Source organism: Talpa europaea, assembly GCF_964194135.1.
Source record: "Talpa europaea genome assembly, chromosome: 8".
NCBI classification, from domain to species: domain Eukaryota; kingdom Metazoa; phylum Chordata; class Mammalia; order Eulipotyphla; family Talpidae; genus Talpa; species Talpa europaea.
Window position 1 is genome coordinate 44962610 of NC_140075.1, and position 19227 is coordinate 44981836.

Below are 19227 nucleotides of genomic sequence, written 5' to 3' on the forward strand. Positions count from 1 at the left end.
CCAGGTATTCACCTTCAGGAGTCAGCTTTTAGAATTGGGTCATACCTAATTTGGGGAACCTGACTGATTTCCTACTTATCATCTAATCTCTTGGTCCTGGCCAGACAGAGGAGCCTTATAACTAAAAGATTAAACCATTGTTTATAAAGAAGAAGAAAAGAAAGGCACCATCTTACAACTGAACTAGTCTGGAGATTAGTTAATTGACTTCTTATTTCTGCAAGGCCCCAACCTCTTCCATTGTTCCATTTTCATTATTATTGACAGCAAGATCTGACCCTTGGTTTGATTTGATAGACTAGCAGAGCTGGAAAGAATTGTTGAGATGGTCTCCAGTCTCCTTGTTTTATGGATAAACATACTGAGACCAACAGAGAGAAATGACTCGAACAGGTGTCTCTCTAGTGGCAGAGCGAGACCTCAATGAGCACTGGCCTCTTGGACCAGATTGTACCTTCTTTGAGCATGAGTATCTGTAAATCCAGGGGGGCAGAAAGGGGTTTTAAGGCCAAGTAGTTTGTAACCCTTTGTAGCTCGAAATAGTCTGTGATTCCCTGCTTTAAATGGCTTCAGTATTTTTTCTAGTAACTATTTCCTACCACTGAAAATTCTTTTTCCTGATTCAAGTAGGTTTAGGAATGAGAGTCTTCTTATCCAGTGTGAAAGCTAAGGAGATGGAGAAGCTTCAGAGACTCATCATTTACACAGAGGACAATAGTGTTAGCAAATATTTTCAATACCAGAGTTTCCAAATCTAATTTGGAGTAGTATATGACTTGGGGAGGTGATATAAGGTGACCATAACCAGTGTGCAGTGACAGGAGTTCTAGGTTATAGAAGCTATTCCTTGTAAGGAGAATAGAAACCAAAGCATTAAATAGCACAATTTTAATGTGAACATTCTTGGCCCAGTGGGTGGCCTGTAACAATAATCAACAGGCTTTTGATACTTGTCAAGACACTTGTCTGAGTCACCTAACTCCATTCCCTGGCACACCTTCATTACCACCCTTCTCTGCCTCAGGGAAAGGTTATTCTGGCAGGCGATCTAGAAGTACAGAAGTGACAGCCTCTTGAAGAAAAAAGGGGACTATTTCCATTCTATAAAACACATCCTTTGTTTTCTGATTTCATTGTGGGAATGTGGAAAATATAGAAAACACAAAGAAAAAATATTCTCCATAATCCTATCACATGGTGACAGCCATTATTTGAATTTTGGTGAATTTCCTTTGAGTCTTTTTTTCCCTATGTATAAATATAATTGACTAAATGCACTCTTTTTTTTTTTTTCCAAATGGGATTGTTCTATGCTTACTATTTTCAAGTCTATTTTTTTTTTCATGTGAAATGATGTATTATGAACACTTTTCCTTGGAAAGACTCCATTTTAATCCATTCCCATCCATCCTAACCTGTGCCATGTGATATTGGCAACAACTGTGGGATGTGTTATGGGCTCAGCTTACAGCCCACCCACTCACCCGCGGGGCAGTAAACCCTGTGGTGATCACTGTGTGAGCCCTCAGCCCTGCACACACCTCAGGCATGCAGGTGCTGTGTCCTAACATCCCCTCTAGTGGTTAATGGCAAAATGATGCCCCAGTACATAGACCAGGCTTTTGCTCACCACTAGATGAGTTTTGTTTTTCTTTTTATCCCAACAGAAAACCCTTGTGGATGTTACTTTGGAAAACAGCAGTATTAAGGACCAAATCAGAAATCTGCAGCAGACGTATGAAGCATCCATGGACAAGCTGCGGGAAAAGCAGAGGCAGCTAGAGGAGGCAAAAGTGGAAAACCAGCTGCTGAAAATGAAGGTGAAGATTCCTTTGTCTTTCCTTCTTTTCTTTCTCCTCCCATCTTCAACTCTCCCCTTTACTCTGTGCTCTCCTCCCTTAGATTTTCTCTCCCTTGTGTGGCCACCTCCATACGGCTTGGCATGAAGGCCCTTCTGTCTCGTAACTATCAGTTCAGATAGGGGTGCCACATAAAAGCCCAATTTGGGTACACCTTCCTTGACCCCAGGGGCATCAAGAGCTGCTGAGACGTCATCATGGCACTGCTCTTATGGGCTGCCCACAGGTCTGGACTTCAGAAGCTTCACTGTTTAGATTTTCTCTAAGGTCCAAGGTCTTTAGGTCTTTCTATTTGGTTTGGCAAGAAAGCTGCTGAAGGGCATGCAGGAAGAAAATAGGTGGGTGACCAAAGACTCTGGGGGAGTTCCCTCTAGCCCCCCAGGTTGTGCTTATTCCTCAGCCAGGCTCCCAATGCCCCTTCTGTATTTGAAAAATGGATAGATTTCCTGCCTAGTGGCAGGAGTAGACCCTTGAATGCTCACAGAAGGCACACAACAAATTATTTCCTGATTGAATTCACTTTTATTTAAGTCTGTGGTTTTCAAATGATGGTCAGCACAGCTTTGGGCTGTCCTAGAGGAAAGTGTCTTATGGGTAGTATATCCATGTAATTTATTGCTCAAATCAGAACATGTTTGATAGTAAAAGGTGGTGTTATTAATAGTTTAGTTAAGAAAACAGACTTGACATGTGGTGCCCCCAATGTGCTGCCTCAGGGCTGACTCAGTGGGGAGAGCAGCTGCCACACTGTGTGCTTAGTATTTGTGATAGCCATCTGTGGCTAGCTGTGCTAGCCCAATCCAAACACAGCCACCCTGGGAAGGGACCAGGGGGAGATCAGCACCTCTTTGCTTTCACTTCAAATAGGGCAGTTCATCTCTTTACTGTTTCATATATCTATTTCTGAGTGAGTTACTTTGGAGGAAAATAAAGGGGTATGTTGCTGAGAAAGGTCTGACATGACACTTTTACGTCTTTGGCTTTGGAGCTTTGTCCACCATTCAGTCCACACATATGTATTGCGTGCCTACTCTGTCTCTCCTGTGCATTCTTGTCTGTTCCAGAGGTGGCATGGTGTCTGGTGCCCAGGGACATTACTAGTTTGATAATCTAACTGTTTCCATGGAGACCACACCCTTAACTCCAGCCTATAATTTCCTGTTTTAGAGACTAATATTTCACTTTACCCCCAAAATAAATAACAGTTATTTCATGTGACCTGAATGCAGAGTAGTAGGATTGAGGGACAGAACCCTTTCTAGACGTCTACATAGTGGAATGGGGTGTTTTCTCAGCTGATGACAATTTCTGATCAGGGTTTCCCCTTTCTTGGCTTCTTGGTATCAAAATTTGCCAGTGATGAGAAAGAATTGGCATCAAGAGACACTTTTATCAAATCTTTGACGTAAATGTAATGTAACCTACTGAGGTTGACATATACCTCACTTACCTGGTGGTGCCATAGACAGCAAACTCAGCTCTTTGGAACAAACAATAACCTGGAAGGAGTGCATATAAACAACCTTCCATAGCTTGAAATCAATGGCATGTGGTTCACAGGTGAGGATGGGGCCTGGGCAGAAAGGAAACACCAGCTGCCTCCACCTTAGTCTCTGGCACACAACTCTGCTGACTTTCCCTCATCTCCTTGCTGGGCCCGTGCAAGCCACCAACTTAGTGTTCCCCAGATCTGCATGGAAGGTTTCCAGATGTAACATTAGAGAGAGCATGAGTATAGAAAGAATGAGACCAATTATCCTTTTTTGGATGAGAAGATTTCTTATATCGGATTAACCTAAGTCTTTCCTGGAGGCCCATAAGCCAGTGCAGCTGATGGGACAGCTTCCTCATGACCAGCTTCTCTTGCAAGGCCTTCCTTCTTTTCTCACTTAATTTTTTTTTTTTTTAAGTAATGCATGCACATAGAGGGTGAGGGGAGCAAACAATGTGAAGGTAATTGAGAAATACACCTGCCTCCCTTTACACTCCCACCAGCAGCGTGCAGATTCCAATTTTTCCTCATCCTCACTGACACTTGCTATTTCCTTAGTGATTACAGACATTCTGTACTGTGAGGCAGCATCTCACTGTGGTTTTGTATTTTCCTGATGTTGAATGATGTTGAGCATTTTTCTTGACCATATTGGTCATTTGCATGCATTTTTTGGAGTGTGTCCATTCAGATCCTTTGCCTATTTTTAAATTAGTTATAGTTTATTATTGAATGGTAAAAATGACTTACCTATTCTAGATATGCATTCTTTATCTTATGTTTGGTTTGTCCATATTTTCTCTCACTCTGGGGATTATCTTTTTACTTTCTTGATGGTCCTTTGAAATATAGCTATTTTTAATATTGAATATGAATGAAGTCTACTCATCTCTTGTTCCTTGTGATTTTTGAGTCATGTCTAAGAAGCCATTGCCTAACTCAAGGTCACAAAGATATGCCTTCTGTTTTCTTCTAAGAGTTTTACAGTTTTAGCTTTTTACATTTAGACTTTTTATCCATTTTGAGTTAAGTTTTGTGCATGATGGGCTAGGTGTCTCATTCTGTTCTTTCCCATGTGGCCAATCCAGTTGTCCTGGCACTATTTGTTGAAAAGACTATTGTTTTCCCATAGAATGGTCATGGTAGCTAATTATTTGAAATTTGATCTTTTCATAACAAGTTAATTATTTACTTGGTCCAAAGTCAGATTTATTTTATTTTTTTAAAAAGATGTATTTATTTGTGCATATAGTAGCTGGGGTGTAGACCAGAGGTAGGGGTAGTGGTGGTGAGACGATTCACCAGAGACAGAGTGGGGAGCAGAACAGGTGGATTGACTGAAATACACTGCTGAGGGGAGCAGCCAGCAAGGCAGGAGAGGTCTGCTGTGCCATGTGGGTAGCTCCCTGGCCCGGGATCTAACCCAAGCTGTAGTGGCTGTGGATAGCTTGGTAATGCTGAGACTTAACCACTTGCACCACCGGTGGCCCACCAAAGTAAAATTTATAAAGCAATGTATAGTCAGAAACATAATATCTTAATCTGTAATATTCCCTTTCCTTTCTTATTCTCTCCTTCCTCCTCTACGTAACCTTTTTATTTTTCAACTTTATAGTTGATCCTACTCTGCCCCAATTTTAATAATGTAGTATTCTTACTTTTAAGTCAACAACAAAATACTCAAGAATTCAAAAAAATTCTTTCTTTGACCAGTTAGGGTGTGGACATGTTATTTATAAAGGTTTGTTAAACTGATAGAAGAAAAAAATAGAAAAAAAATGATAAAATTTCAGGATCTTAAGAACATTAAACAGGAACAGGTAATTGAAGAAAGGGGTTAAGAAGGCAGTGGAGCTGGGGTACATTATAGAGTGAAGTCAGTTTAAAAATGGCTAAACTTGGGAAACAGGCTTGAAACAGGTTAATTTCTGATTTTTGAAACTTCATTTATGTCAGTCACTTTTGTCTTGATAATGTTTTGATAAATTAATGTAAAGTACATTTTTCTCTCGGTGTTACCCATTCACCTCTTTTCCTTCTTCCTTCCACCCCTTTCCATTAATTAGTCCAGTGGCTTTTCTCTACCTCAGAGCCCTCATGAATGGCTTCGCTGTGGCTGTGTGTCCAGACATTGCACATAGGAGCATAAAGTGCTGATTCCCCTGAAATCAGCAGAAGCACTTAAATGAGTCTCTTTGTAGGTGGAATGCTCTCAAGAAGCCAATGCAGAGGTGATGAGAGAGATGACTAAGAAGCTGTACAGCCAGTATGAAGAAAAGCTGCATGAAGAGCAGCAGAAGCACAGTGCTGAGAAAGAGGCTCTCCTGGTGTGTATGCTGTAGCCGAGTGCTTTCAGTTCACTGTCGTTGGTAAGGTTTCAGTAGTATGGCTTCTGCTTGGAGGTGAGCCTGTGGACGTCAACAGCATGAGCACTGAAGGAATGTATCCATTTGCTCATTTATTCCCCCCCCTTCCTTTATTCATACCCTTGGAACAGCCCCCAATCTCTCTCTATAGATACTCCCCTCTCTTTGTAGCTAGTCTGCCCATTTGCCAGCACCCGAGCATATTCTGAATTTACCACTTTGCCCTTCCACATTCCATTTACTCCTCTTTCCCTGAAACTTCCTCTTTCCCTGAAACTTCCTCTTTCCCGTCCTTGATCTGAATGTAGCTCCCTAAAAGCCTTGAAAATGCCACCCTCTTTGTGAATAACGCCCTTCCCATTCACATAGCTAGAGGCGTCTGTCCTTGGCAAGCCACAGCCTCTCTTTCCACTCTTTTGCTGTGGACTCTGTTGTGCTTTTATTAGAATTGGGCTGTGTGCTTCACATGCTAGCGTTCTTGGGAGACACCACCCATTTCTTGAAGCCATGCCTCCATAGCTGCTGTTCTTGCAGGTCTAGCAAATGTGCTGACTACATGGCTTGGTTTTCTTCTTAGGGGTGAGTTGGTGCTTTGCAGTAGAGGAGATAGACCTGGAGTTTCTGCATTCATTTACAGATCTGGCCCTAATTCTCTTTACATTGTTGGCAAATATAGTAACACTTTGAGTGTTAGTCAAGGCTTAGATAACATTTGCAGGTTCTTTTTAGACAAAAGGGCTCAAGGGGGAAAAGGAGAAAAAGAAATTAACTAGGTCCACTAAAAAGTTATACACTGTGTCCTTATCCTCAGGTGAGAAACAGAATCATGGAAGTGGAGCTCACCATCCGTGAGACACTTTTAGGCCCCCAGGTTGTGCTTTTAAAGAGACATCATGCAAGGCAGGCATCAGCAAGGCAGAGCACTCAGACCCTAATTGGTAGCCTTGGGACCCCATGGCTGTGCTGAGAGGAGTGTGTTTCTTTTGCAGGAAGAAACCAATAGTTTTCTGAAAGCGATTGAAGAAGCCAATAAGAAGATGCAAGCTGCTGAGATCAGCCTAGAGGAGAAAGATCAGAGGATTGGGGAACTGGACAGGCTGATTGAGCGCATGGAGAAGGTAATAATAGACACAGCTTTGGGCCCTTTGCCCATTTGCCCAGATGCCCTTGCATTTCTACAGTTCCCCTGCAGGCTGTCTGAAGGAATGAGAAGTCCTCAGCACTATCCCTCTTGTGCCTCCAATTTATGATAAAAATATAAAAAGTCAGAGTGTAAAATAAAGTATGAGGAAGTCCCACAAAGTTCTGTCTTTTCCCATGGTAACTATTCTGATGTCTTAAGCAATATTAGTTGTGAAATTATTTACAAACCTTAATATTTGGCAGCTGACTTTGCCTACTTGGGGTCTCAGGCATGAACTTAATTTATAAGTTGAGTAGTGAGGCCCTTCATAGATGTTACATCAGTACCCCAAGCCTGTTGTTTCTGGGGCAAGTGCCCAAAAGGTTTGCTTTCTCTGACGCGTCCGGGGGGGACGGTGCATTTCTGTGTGGATGTGGATTCAGATGGGAGGGTGGGGATGGGGGGAGGTGTGTGGAAGGTAGGAGCTTCGCTGGGATAATGAAGCCCGTCCAGAGAAAGGGAGGAGGCTGGGAATTATGCAGGAAGTGAGGAGAGGGAAGAAAGCATGGGAGAGAAGAAAGAGGAAAAAGAAGGAAGCAAAGGAACAAAAAGGAAGGTGACCTTCATCAGGTGACAGCTGACTTCTGGGGGATGAGAGGCGGTTTAGGGCCAAAGCTGTGTTTGGTTCCTGGAAAATGGCTCTCTAGTACTGTATGAGTTTGTAGAACAGCAGTGACCTGCTAAGGCTGTGACCTGTTAACATCCTGTAACTCCTGCTGATGCAGAGACTTTTCCAGGCTGATGATGGAGGAGGGGGAATAACCATGTGAGCAAGGTCAACACCTGGGCTTCCAAATGGTTCTGAGAAGAGGTCTCCTTCCCCTGATGTCTGCAACATAAGCCCCTCTACAGCCCCCTGTCCAGGCGAGGTGTAACCAGGTGGGACCAGCATTAATCCAGTGCTGTGGAGTTCCAGAACCTATTGGGCACTCCTACTTTAAATAGTATCTTTATTTGAGAGGACTTGAGCAAACTGAAGAGTCAATTATAGTTGCATCTCTAGCCACTGGGGATATAGAATCCAATCTTTTATTGAAGAGGGGGAAAGTGGCATGTTAAGGATTAATGTCAGTGTTTGCAATGGTGCTGGAAAATCCCTAGAACTTGGATAAACTTTCTCCCACCTTCTGCTCTCCTGCAACAGCAGAGCATGCTGGTTAATGCAGACTCCCTTTGAGGGACAGATTGTCCAACAGCATAAAGAAGCAAAGTGAAAAGGCAGCATGGGAGAGGTGTTTTGGGCAGAAAAGTCTCTTACAGAGACTGTCCGTGTATTGATAGTGGTTAAAATACAGGTTTTCGAACCATATGGACTGAGGGTGAAAATCTTGCCTTTCTAATTGCAAGTAGTTACTTGACTTTTCCAAACTCAGTTCCCTCTTCTGTAAAAGGGTGATAATCATAATTCATACTCTTGAGGCTTTTGTGAGGAATAAATGAGAAAAACCCATGCAAACTGCTAAGCACAGCCTGGCATAGAGCAGGGACTCAAAAATGGGTTGTGTGGCTCAGATTTTTATTGTTCTTATTACAGACTTGTTACATGTCTGTCCCCTCCTCAGCTATTTTGAGCTGGACCTGTTTTATTTTTTATCTTCTTTGTACCCTGGGGATTTTGAAAGTTATAGTTCCCAGCTTTGGGCCTCTCTGGTGGCACAGGGGTTAGGTCTCAGCACTATCAAGCTATCACCAGCCACTGCAGCATGAGTTCGATCCCTGCCAGGGAAGCTACCCACATGGCGCTGCAGACCGCTCTTGTTTTACCTGTTGCTCCCCTCAGCAGTGTCTTTCAGTCGATCCGCCTGTTCTGCTCCCCACTGTCTCTGGTGAATCCTCTCATACATACACACACACACCCCACCTCTGGCCTATACCCCAGTTCTTATGCATACATAGATAAAAATAAATCTTTAAAGTTCTCAGCCTTTTCCCATTGATTTCCAAATGGAGTCTGAAAGAGAGGCCAGTGCCTGGGAGGTAAGGGAGGTGTGAGGTGACCCTCCCCACCAGTATTTCCACACATAAAACCTGCCCCAAGTTGTGTTGCTTTTTTCTTTAGTAATCGAAAGTCTCTTGTCATTTCTTGTCCATGTAGGTTAGAGAAATGCTTGTTTTCTTTAGCTAAGTTTAGGTATACCAGTTTACTGCTCTTTCCACTTCAGGGATAAATCTGTGAGAACAGGAGTCTTGCCAGGTCTCTAATACACACTGTGTGGACATGCTGTCCACACAGCACGAACTGTCCATGACCTGTGGCAGTGCTGGTTCCTGTTCTCAACTATTTGGGGATTTTGTTCCAGGACAAACTGCACTTTTGAATGACTGCTCTACTGTATATCTTTGTTTACTGTTTCTCTTTTTGAGTGTTATATTGGAAACACTCTTTTTATGATCAGTAAAAATCTTTTTTATTTATTTATTGTTTATTTATTTTTAAATTTAAATCTTATTTTTTATATTCCCCATACAATTACAACCCCCTTATTTTGACCCCAAGCCCTCCTTTCCCTGCCTCCCCCCACCATGATCAGTAAAAATCTTTAAGGAACCTGATTTACCAGGGTTCCTTCTACAGAACAGAATAATATTTTATGACTTGATCTAGGTGGTGGTTTCACAGGTGTATACAATGTAACAAATTATTGTGTGGTGTGCACTTAAGATTTGCTATACCTCAACTTAAAAAAAAAAATAGAAACTTGAAGTGTGCTGTAAGTTAAGCCTTGCCTCACTTTATGAAAACTATTATTTCAGGGCCAGTGTAAACTTGCAACCAGTGGCAAATGACAGGTGGACAAGGGGAACCGTCTGCACAGGCCTGGCAGTAAGATGTACAATTGCTCCCTGTGGAGATCAAAAGTAATAACAAGAGGGTCTGGGGAAGGGACTGCAGGTGCCATGTCCTATGTGAAGGTGACAAGATGTCGGTGAGGTAGTCCAAGAGGCGATACAGCGTTCAAGCAGAAGCAGAAAGAGCAGAAGAAACTTAGAGCCAAAAGTGAAGACTTTGGGGAAAAGCTCCCCCCTGGCCACAGGTGGAATTAAGAAATCTGACAAAAAGTAAGCTGTTCCTGAGGCAATGGTGATCCTTAATTCCATTTGTGTTTAAACATCTGGATTTTCTGCCATCACATTTGTTATCAATAGCTAGAGTTAAGAATAAACTTTTGTAAAAAAAAAAAAAATCATACACTGGCTCATCTTCTCTTGTTCTTCTCACTCAGCCATTTCTGTTTTAGCTGTGAGGTCAGAGTCAACCCAGCCCAGATTCCTGTCAAAGTGTGCTTGTGTTCAGTCTTTCTTCTATTGTGAATTCTATACCACCTGGTGTTAAACCAACTCATTTGAAATGGGGAAACCAAAAACCCACCCAAACTCACCAAGAACAAGGCTCCACTACAAGTCTTCTTTTATGGGTCTAATTACATTGATCATAATAATACCTTGCTGCCAGGGCAAGCTGCCCCTCTAACTCTTTGGTCTACTCTTAAGCTTCAGAATTCGTGGGAGTTAAATTTTCAAAGATTTGCTTTCAGTAATTTGGAGGAAAAGAGGTTTGTCATCTGTATAATTAGTTGAGCTTTTTTGGAGACTTTCTGAAAATAAACATAAGGCACTGTGCTACTTAGAAAAAGACATAACATAGACTTGATCAACTTCATTTTAACGAAATGATTACACCAACATCTGTAGTGTATTTTTAGTACAATTTCAGATATGATAGTTACTATGCTTATATTAACATTTCCACTTTGTTCATAGAAATAATTTTATAGTTTATTACTTTTTTGAGTAAACTTACATTTACATATATTATTTGAAGTATACAAATCTAAATGTCCAGTTTGATGTATGTATTAATTTCCTATAGCATTCTGGAGGTCAGAGGTTCTAAGATCAAGACAGGGCTGGATTTCTTTGGGAATCCCTAGAGGAGAACTTACTTCCTGACCTTTTCTAACTTCTAGGGATGATCTATACTCATTAGCTTTTGGCCCCATCCTGTAGTTTCAAAGTAAGGAGTATAGTATCTTCCAATCTGCCCCTTTCTTTTTTTAAATTTTATTTATTTATGCATGCAAGAGCTGGGGTATAGGCCAGAGGTGCGGGGTGGTGAGAGGATTCACCAGAGACAGAGTAGGGAGTAGAACAGGCAGATCTTCTGAAACACACTGCTGAGGGGAGCAACAGGCAAGACAGGAGAGGTCTGCTGTGCCATGTGGGTAGCTCCCTGGCGGGGGATCAAACTCATGCTCCAGTAGTTGCAGACAGCTCCACAGTGCTGAGGTTTAACCCCTTTCACCACCAGGGAGGCCCAATCTGCCCCTCTCTGACTCTAACCATACTTCTTTCTTCTTGTAAGGGCCCAACTGGATAATTCAGGATAATTCCCCCATTTTAAACTCCTAGACTTAGTTATATTTGCAAAGTTCTTTGTAGGGTAACATTCACAGAGATAAGGGGGTCCATTATTCTGACTACCATAACAGTTTTCGTACATGTGAATACTGCTGTGTAAATACTACCCAGGTTACTTTATAGGATATATACAACTTTCAGAGCTCTTTTTTTGATGATTCAGAGAATAATCAAGAATTTTGCAATACCACAGGCCACTTTAGAGTATTTATTATCGTTTAGAACTATAAATTTTCACAAGAGGTCCCCAACAGGGTATTTTTTAAAAAGGAAATCTTCAGTGATTTTATCTAGGATATTTGTTTCTCATTCATGAATATATAAATTTGGCAACAAGTTTGGCAGTTTGAGCTTTGTTTGGTCTCTGGAGAGTGGGAGTATAAAACCCACCGGTTCTCTATGGATTTGAACTCACTAGTACTGGAATTTCTTGATATGCTCTGTCCAACTTGGGACCCATTGATTAAAATGTCAGTTTCCTTTTGTCTTAGGAACGACATCAACTGCAACTCCAGCTCCTGGAGCATGAAACAGAAATGTCAGGGGAAATCTCTTATTCTGACCGGGAAAGGTAAGATATAATGTTCACTGTCTTGTGATGTATTTATTTATTTATTTTTTTTAGTGCTGTACTCAACCTGCTGTGCCACTGGTGAGGCCCTAATTTTTCTACTCTCTTTATTTATTTATTTATTTATTTATTTATTTTTGATAATAAATTTTATTGTTATATTCCCCATACAATTGCAGCCCCCCCATTCTGACCCCAATCCCTCCCCTCCCGCCCCCGCCCCCCTAAAAGTGTCTCTGGTTCATAGTTTTTTGTTGATTTTGATTTTCACTTTCTTATAGTTATTCATTTTCCTGGTCCCTTATTTAAGTTTTCTAGATTCCTGCTATGAGTGAGACCATCCGGTATTTTTCTTTTTCTTTTTGGCTTATTTCGCTGAGCATGATCCCTTCCAGCGCCATCCATGTTGCTGCAAATTGCATGTGTTTATCTTTTTTGAATGCTGAATAATATTCCATGGTATATATGTACCACATCTTCTTGATCCAGTCATCTATTTTTGGGCATTTGGGTTGTTTCCAAAGCTTAGCTATTGTAAACAGTGCTGCTATAAACATAGGGGTGCAGGTGTTCTTTGGAATTGATGTTTCTGTGTCCTTTGGGTAAATACCTAGGAGTGGAATTGCTGGATCCTGTGGAAGCTCTATGTTTAGTAGGTCCACAGCTTCCCACAGTGGTTGGACCAGTTTGCACTCCCACCAACAGTGCAGAAGAGTTCCTTTTTCTCCACACCCTCGCCAACATTTGTTGTTGCTAGTTTTTTTAATATGTGCCATTCTCACTGGTGTAAGATGGTATCTCATGGTAGTTTTGATTTGCATTTCCCTGATGACAAGTGATGTTGAACATTTTTTCATATGCCTGTTGGCCATTTGCATTTCCTCTTCAGAGAAGTTTCTTTTTAGCTCTTCTGCCCATTTTTGGACTGGATTATTTTCTTTGTTGTTGTTGAGTCTCATCAGCTCTTTGCAGATTTTTGTGATCAGTCCTTTATCATTAGTGTTGGGTGCAAAAATGTTCTCCCAGTTGGTGGGGTTTCTCTTTGGTTTTGTTATTGTCTCTTTTGCTGTGCAGAAGCTCTTTAATTTGATGTAGTCCCAGCTGTTTATCTTTGCCTTCACTATCACTGCTTTGGGTGATGTGTCTGTAAAGATGTCTTTGATGTGCAAATCACGTAGTGTTTCGCCTATATTTCCTTCTATATATTTTATGGTTTCAGGTCTTATGTCTAGTTCTTTAATCCATTTTGAGTTGATTTTTGTGTATGGTGTGAGGTAGTGGTCAAGCTTCATTCTTTTGCATGTAGCGACCCAGTTTTCCCAGCACCATTTATTGAACAAACTTTCTTTGCTCCAATGCATAGTCTTTGCTCCTTTGTCAAAGATTAGTTGACCATAAATCTGTGGGTTTATTTCTGGATTTTCTATTCTATTCCATTGGTCTGTATGTCTGTTCTTGTTCCAATACCATGCAGTTTTGATGATTATGGCTTTGTAGTATAGTTTGAAGTCTGGGAGTGTGATGCCTCCATTCCCTTCTTTTTTTTTTCAGGAGAGCTTTGGCTATTCGGGGTTTTTTGTGATTCCATATGAATTTCATCAATAATTGTTCTATTTCTTTGAAGAATGACATTGAAATTTTGATTGGAATAGCATTGAATCTGTATATTGCTTTTGGAAGGATGGCCATTTTAATAATGTTTATTCTTCCAATCCATGAGCAGGGGATGTCTCTCCATTTCTTTGTGTCTTCTTCTATTTCTCTTGTGATGTATTTAGATGGTGTCTGCCTATGGTTTTGTGGGCTCACTTGGCCCTGGCATTTGCCTTCATTTGGTTATCATATATTGCAGACTGACTCATACAAAACATTGAACTGAGAACTTCCAGTATGAAGCCAGTTTCTTTAGGAACTTACCGGCACATCTTATAGTCCATAGTTGGTTTTTAGTGCCATGGAACACATCAAAGATGGTCAAAAGTGCAAAAGTTCATTCTATAAATGTTCTTCCATAAACTGGAACTTCACAGGATGCACCTTGTTGATGAGAAAATTCATCAACGGTGACTAATACCATTGCTGTGGGAACTAATTTAAGATAGTGTTCTTTGTTTCCAAATTCTGCTCAAACTTCGTCTTGTTCTCTGGCTATGTGCACAGAAAATCCTGCAGGAAAAATGCAGAAGTAGTACAGGGTTTCTTCTATAAATCAAGAGGTCGAGAGGCCATGTAGGGGCCCTTTCAAGAAGGAAAATTGGTTGGGATGATTTTAGCATTTTGGAGCAATTGCTTAACCTCCCTGAGGTAAAAGGGGATTCATTTTTAACAGAGAGAAGGATTATGATGATAAGAACAGCCTGTCTCCTTGGGTTATTATTTTGAGGGAATTGTTGGGTATTGCCTGCCACATAGTATATGTTGAAAAATATCTGTTTTTCCTTCCTCTTAATGCAACTATAGCAAAGCTATAGGAATCTTCCCTAGTTTTTAATGCACTGTGGGAGGGACTTGGCAGTGATGGAAGTGGTAAGTGAACCACCCCACTCTTGATCCAGTGCTCCATTCCAGTGCCCACACAACTGTAGGGACCACCTGCTGCTTCCTCTGGTTTCTTTGAACCAGCAAAGTCAGAGGATAATTTGGCTGTTTTAATACAAAAGTATAAAATGTTTTATGTGGTGGTCTGCTTTGTTTTGATACAGAGAGTTTCTTTCAACATTTATCCCATTTTCCCAAAATAAATGACATGTAGAATAACAATAATTCTACGCTTCCCTGGACTCTGCCACTTGATTTCAGATTTTTTTGTGTGTGTGTTGTTAGGCACCTTTCCTTCTCTGTTCTCCTAATCAATGGAATTTACTGGATGTTCCAATATGTGTTAACCCCCAAACAGAGAGATCTTCATACTTATATATGATGTTAAAAAAGCTTCTCAGTCCCTGGAAAATATACTAACTGGCCCTATACAGAGTCAAACTTGCAAGAGTCCTCTTGCAAGATTCCCTCTATGGTGGGGTGGTTGACTGGTAGTTAATTACCTAGGACACACAAAAAATAAGAAGAGTGCATCTTGGAATTCTTTCTTGTTCCTGGCAACATTCTTTTCACACAATTACTGTCTATTCTTGTTTTGCTGCTTTGGTTTAGGACTCAGAAGCTTATTCCTCTCTTTGTGTTAGGTATCAGCAGTTGGAGGAGGCGTCTGCCAGCCTCCGTGAACGTATCAGACACCTGGATGACATGGTGCATTGTCAGCAGAAGAAGGTCAAGCAGATGGTTGAGGAGGTAAGCCCTTGTAAAAGATCATGGGCTCCAGATTGCTTCCTGTGAGGGGACAGTCCAGCCCCAGAACCAGACCAAACCCTCTGTGAACTTGCTCAGGCCACCACCAACTTGTCTGGGAGGGGAATTCTCATATATCCCCTGTGGACTAGTGATTATCCCTCTAAAAGAGGACCTTCTCCAGCTCTAAGGGTTACTGTTTAGAAATCTATGAATTGCAGTTTACCCTCTTTCAGATGACTGTGATACCCTGTGCGGGTGTCTACAGCTCAGGAGCAAAGGGTGTAGGCAGAAAAGTTGACCGTAGATCAGGTCTCTGATCTCCCCAGAATCAATTAACCACTCTTGTCCTTTCTTTACATCTGGGAGTTCTTATATTCTTTCCCGCTGTTTGTTCCTCTCTTTTTTTTCTCCTTTCCTTACTGTATTCTCCCACTTTTGTTTCTCATTCATTTTTTTTCTACCATCCTTTCTCTTCTTAATTTCCTATGTAATATGAAAACAGTTATATGTTTACTCTATGCAGGACATAGCTTAATATTCTGTTTTTGTAATTAAAAAAAGCAGGTAAGTGGAACATTGATTAGAAAACTTGCTATTATAATTTTTCTCCCTTGTGGTATTACTCAATTGAAGAAAGTCCGTGTTGTAGTAAAGTTAATCCTGTAGCATTGAGATTTTTTTTTCCTATGCTATTAAAAAATCAGGTAGGAAAAAAAGGACAATTAGGACTAATCAGGTTATAAGAATTCTCTAGGGTCTAATTCTCTAACTTACAAAGTAGAGAAAAGGCTTCACCTTAATTAAACATTTGATTGACAGTGGAAAAACTGAAAAAATTTCTTACATTGAATACTGTTCTGAAATGTTATCTATTAATGAAGTACAAGTTTATTAATGAACTAAATTTAAGAGTATATCTACTTTTAATTAAGAATTCACACATGACAGACAAATAGAAGATTAAAAGTATATCTTTTATTAATCCATAAAATGTTGGCGAGATTAGTGGAATAGGATTAAGGTCAGAGAACTGTGAAGGATGCAGAACAATTGCTGGTCTTGTGAGTAAGACAATCATATACATTAGATAAAATCTGTTCCCTAAGTCCGCTCATACTCTGTTGAATCTTGTGAACCCTATATTGGCTTAAATGCAAGTATTGGGAGTAGTAGGATAAGAGAATGGGGAGCAGAAGTTCAGTGGGAAACCATGCATGCAGCCCCTCTGCTGCCCCTCAGGCATGCTGCCAGCAGCGGGATGGGGAGATCCTGCCCACTCACCACCACCAGAGCACCCTCAGAGTGTGTTTCCCAAGGAAATGCATTGGTTTGTCTCAATTAGTGTTCCTGGCAACCTTGGCCATCCTATCACAGCTCTTTCTGCTTCTGAATGTCCCACACGTGAGTCTGGGATAAGGCTCTCCCTTTTTAAAACCCCATGTGGCTCCTTGACCATGGAGTACATCTCTCCTCCCTTACCATGAGCAAAACCTTATACTGTTGTTTCTGATTCAGTTATTACCTATAGGAATTTAAGTTTGGTACCAACATCAGAGACACTTATAAAAGACACTTTCCCAAAAAGTTTAGGGTTCTTTGTGTTCTAACTTACCTCTGTACTATGATGAAGAAATATTTATATATGAAAATAGGTATGTATGTATGTATTTATTTATTTTTTGGGGGGATAGTTTTTTTATTTAAATATTTTATTTTATATAATTCTTACATCTTTTTTCTTTTTTTATCATAAATGTGTTTTTTTAAATAAATTTTATTTTTATATTCCCCATACAATAGATGTGTATTTAAAGGTCACTGTCCATGTTTTACCTTTCTACCTGTGATTTAATAGCTCCTAAATAAGTTTCTCCAAGTCCAGAGGATGTAATGCGGAGGACCCAGTCATGGAAATGAAATCACAAGCTAAATGTCCATGTCCTCATCAGAGTTAGCGCCATCTAGTGGTTGACTGTTTCAACAGTGGATGAGCAGAGAGGGCACACACCTTTTTCTGAATTTAAACAACTGCCTAGGTCAGGTAGTAAAAATTAATGTGTCCAGTACACCATGTTAACTTATACAACCAAAAAATGCTTTGAAAATCTTAGTTGCTGTAGTAATTTATGTGAATACATTTTTTAAAAACATTGGAAACATGGAAGAGGGACTTCAAAAGAATAGAATCAGTTGGAAAGGAGTTAAGTGCTCTAGAAATTCATGCATCAATTGAAAGAAGTGGGGAAGAGATGGCCAAGGAGAGATGTGAAAGTTGAATTCACATCTTTGAAAGTAATCATTGAGAAGTATTTTTATTTTGTATTGTAATGCAAAGCCAGGCTAGAACCACTGGGTGGCACTTGCAAAAGAGGCAGATCTCAGCATTTCATTCAATATAAAGAAAACATATCTGGAAACATATTTAGTCCTTCATCATGGGTGTCATTTTGGTCATACCATCTATGAAGAAACTTAGTTTCTGCAAATGATAGACTTCTTTTCTCAACTCAAAACATCCAGGTAAAATTTCTGAGTTCTTAGAATCCATAAACATTAAGCAATGTTTACTTCCGCCTCTGTTGGATGTATTTTAATCATCATCATCATCAACTGAATAAAAAGTTACTGGCTTAAATACTGTAGTCCTTAACCCTATAATGACTTGGTTTTCAGGACATGTGCACCTAGGAAGGACTAGTGGTGGACAGAGACAGGATAGGCATTTTGAAATGAAAGATTAATATATAACTCAAAAATTATTTATAAAAAATTATTTATAGGCTCAAAATTATTTATAAAAATCAACACAAAATGTCTTGTGTGAAGTGTGGCACCAGATACTCCTTCCGGCTAGATCTTTCTGCTAAAATGTCTCTCTTCATAGTGGATGACTAGGATTGGTTATCTCCTTGGCATCACAAGGTCTCTAACTAATTCTGACTGACAAAAAAAAAAATGAACAACAAAAGCAAAGTAGAAGAACCCTACTGTCCCCCTTTTGGACTTTAAAGGGTTTGCCAGAAAATATAGAGCTACTGAAAAAAAAGCACTTGGGAAAAAACCGCATCCATCCATTCACCATGTCTGTGCCCAGGCCGTGTCCATGTAGGGAACAGTTCAGATGTGGTCCTGCTCTCCTGCTTCTTACCATCTTGTATTACTTGACTTCTGGAGTAATCCTTGCCTTTGGGCTTCATTCTTCTGTTGAAAAATCTCCTTGGCATTAGGTCCCATTGTTTAGAATCTGCCTGCATTATTCAGCTTACCTTTAAAAGAACCAGATCAGGGAGGAGCAAGTCTGGGAGGAACCTGAGGACAGAGCAGTGACACACCTTGACACATCTTTAATTGCTATTTCTCCATCACCAGGGACATGCACTCCTCTCTATTGGCCACTAACCATTCCCAGTCCCCTGTCAACCAAAGCAGCTTTCCTGCAAAGGGGAAAATTATCTGGAGGAAAAAACAAATTCTTATTTGTCCTCAAGAATGGTTGATTTACATTTTTGACAGTGGAAATGATAGTACTCAACTGAATAAATAGTAGTTTAATAAGAGTTCCTTTCCCTTTTGCAGTCAATCTTAAGTATCCTTTTGTTTTATCATTTCCTTCTTCAGATTTCCCATTGCCATTTGGAATAAGTGAAATGCTTCTTCCAACAGAAAGTGTCTGAAGGGTTTCCCTTCAGTTGCAGAGGAAGCAAATGTACTGCCCCCAATTCACCCTCTATAATTTAGAATTTTAATTTGTGCAAAGAGGTGAGAAATTTATTTTCTTATTAATGCCTCTCCACCCAGGCTGCACTTTAGAATCATTTAGGAACTTCAAAAAAAAAAAAAAAACCAGAGTCATTTAGGTGACCATGGAGGGAGTGGGGGGAAATGGGTTTGGGTTTTTCGGTTGTGTTTGTGTTTTGTTTGTTTTAGTTCATATTTTAAGTTCCACAAGATTCCAATATGCAACTATGATTGAGAACCCATGTGCTGAAATCTGTCAGCACAGTGACTTGGGTCTTGGTTTTCCTATGTTAGTATATTCATCCAGCCTC

The 19227-nt window shown here is 40.4% G+C and overlaps 1 protein-coding gene across 2 annotated transcripts in view; it reads left to right on the forward strand.

Moving 5' to 3' along the window:
• MYZAP (myocardial zonula adherens protein) overlaps positions 1–19227 on the forward strand; it is a gene marked incomplete at both ends in the record, with an annotated part of 93326 nt that overhangs the window by 34508 nt on the left and 39591 nt on the right. For both annotated transcript variants that reach the window (XM_084240988.1, XM_084240989.1), the window contains 5 exons: positions 1668–1820; positions 5553–5678; positions 6707–6835; positions 11811–11890; positions 15073–15178. In XM_084240988.1, coding sequence (XP_084097114.1) covers positions 1668–1820; positions 5553–5678; positions 6707–6835; positions 11811–11890; positions 15073–15178 — 594 coding nt within the window. The remainder of the gene's footprint in view (positions 1–1667; positions 1821–5552; positions 5679–6706; positions 6836–11810; positions 11891–15072; positions 15179–19227) is intronic.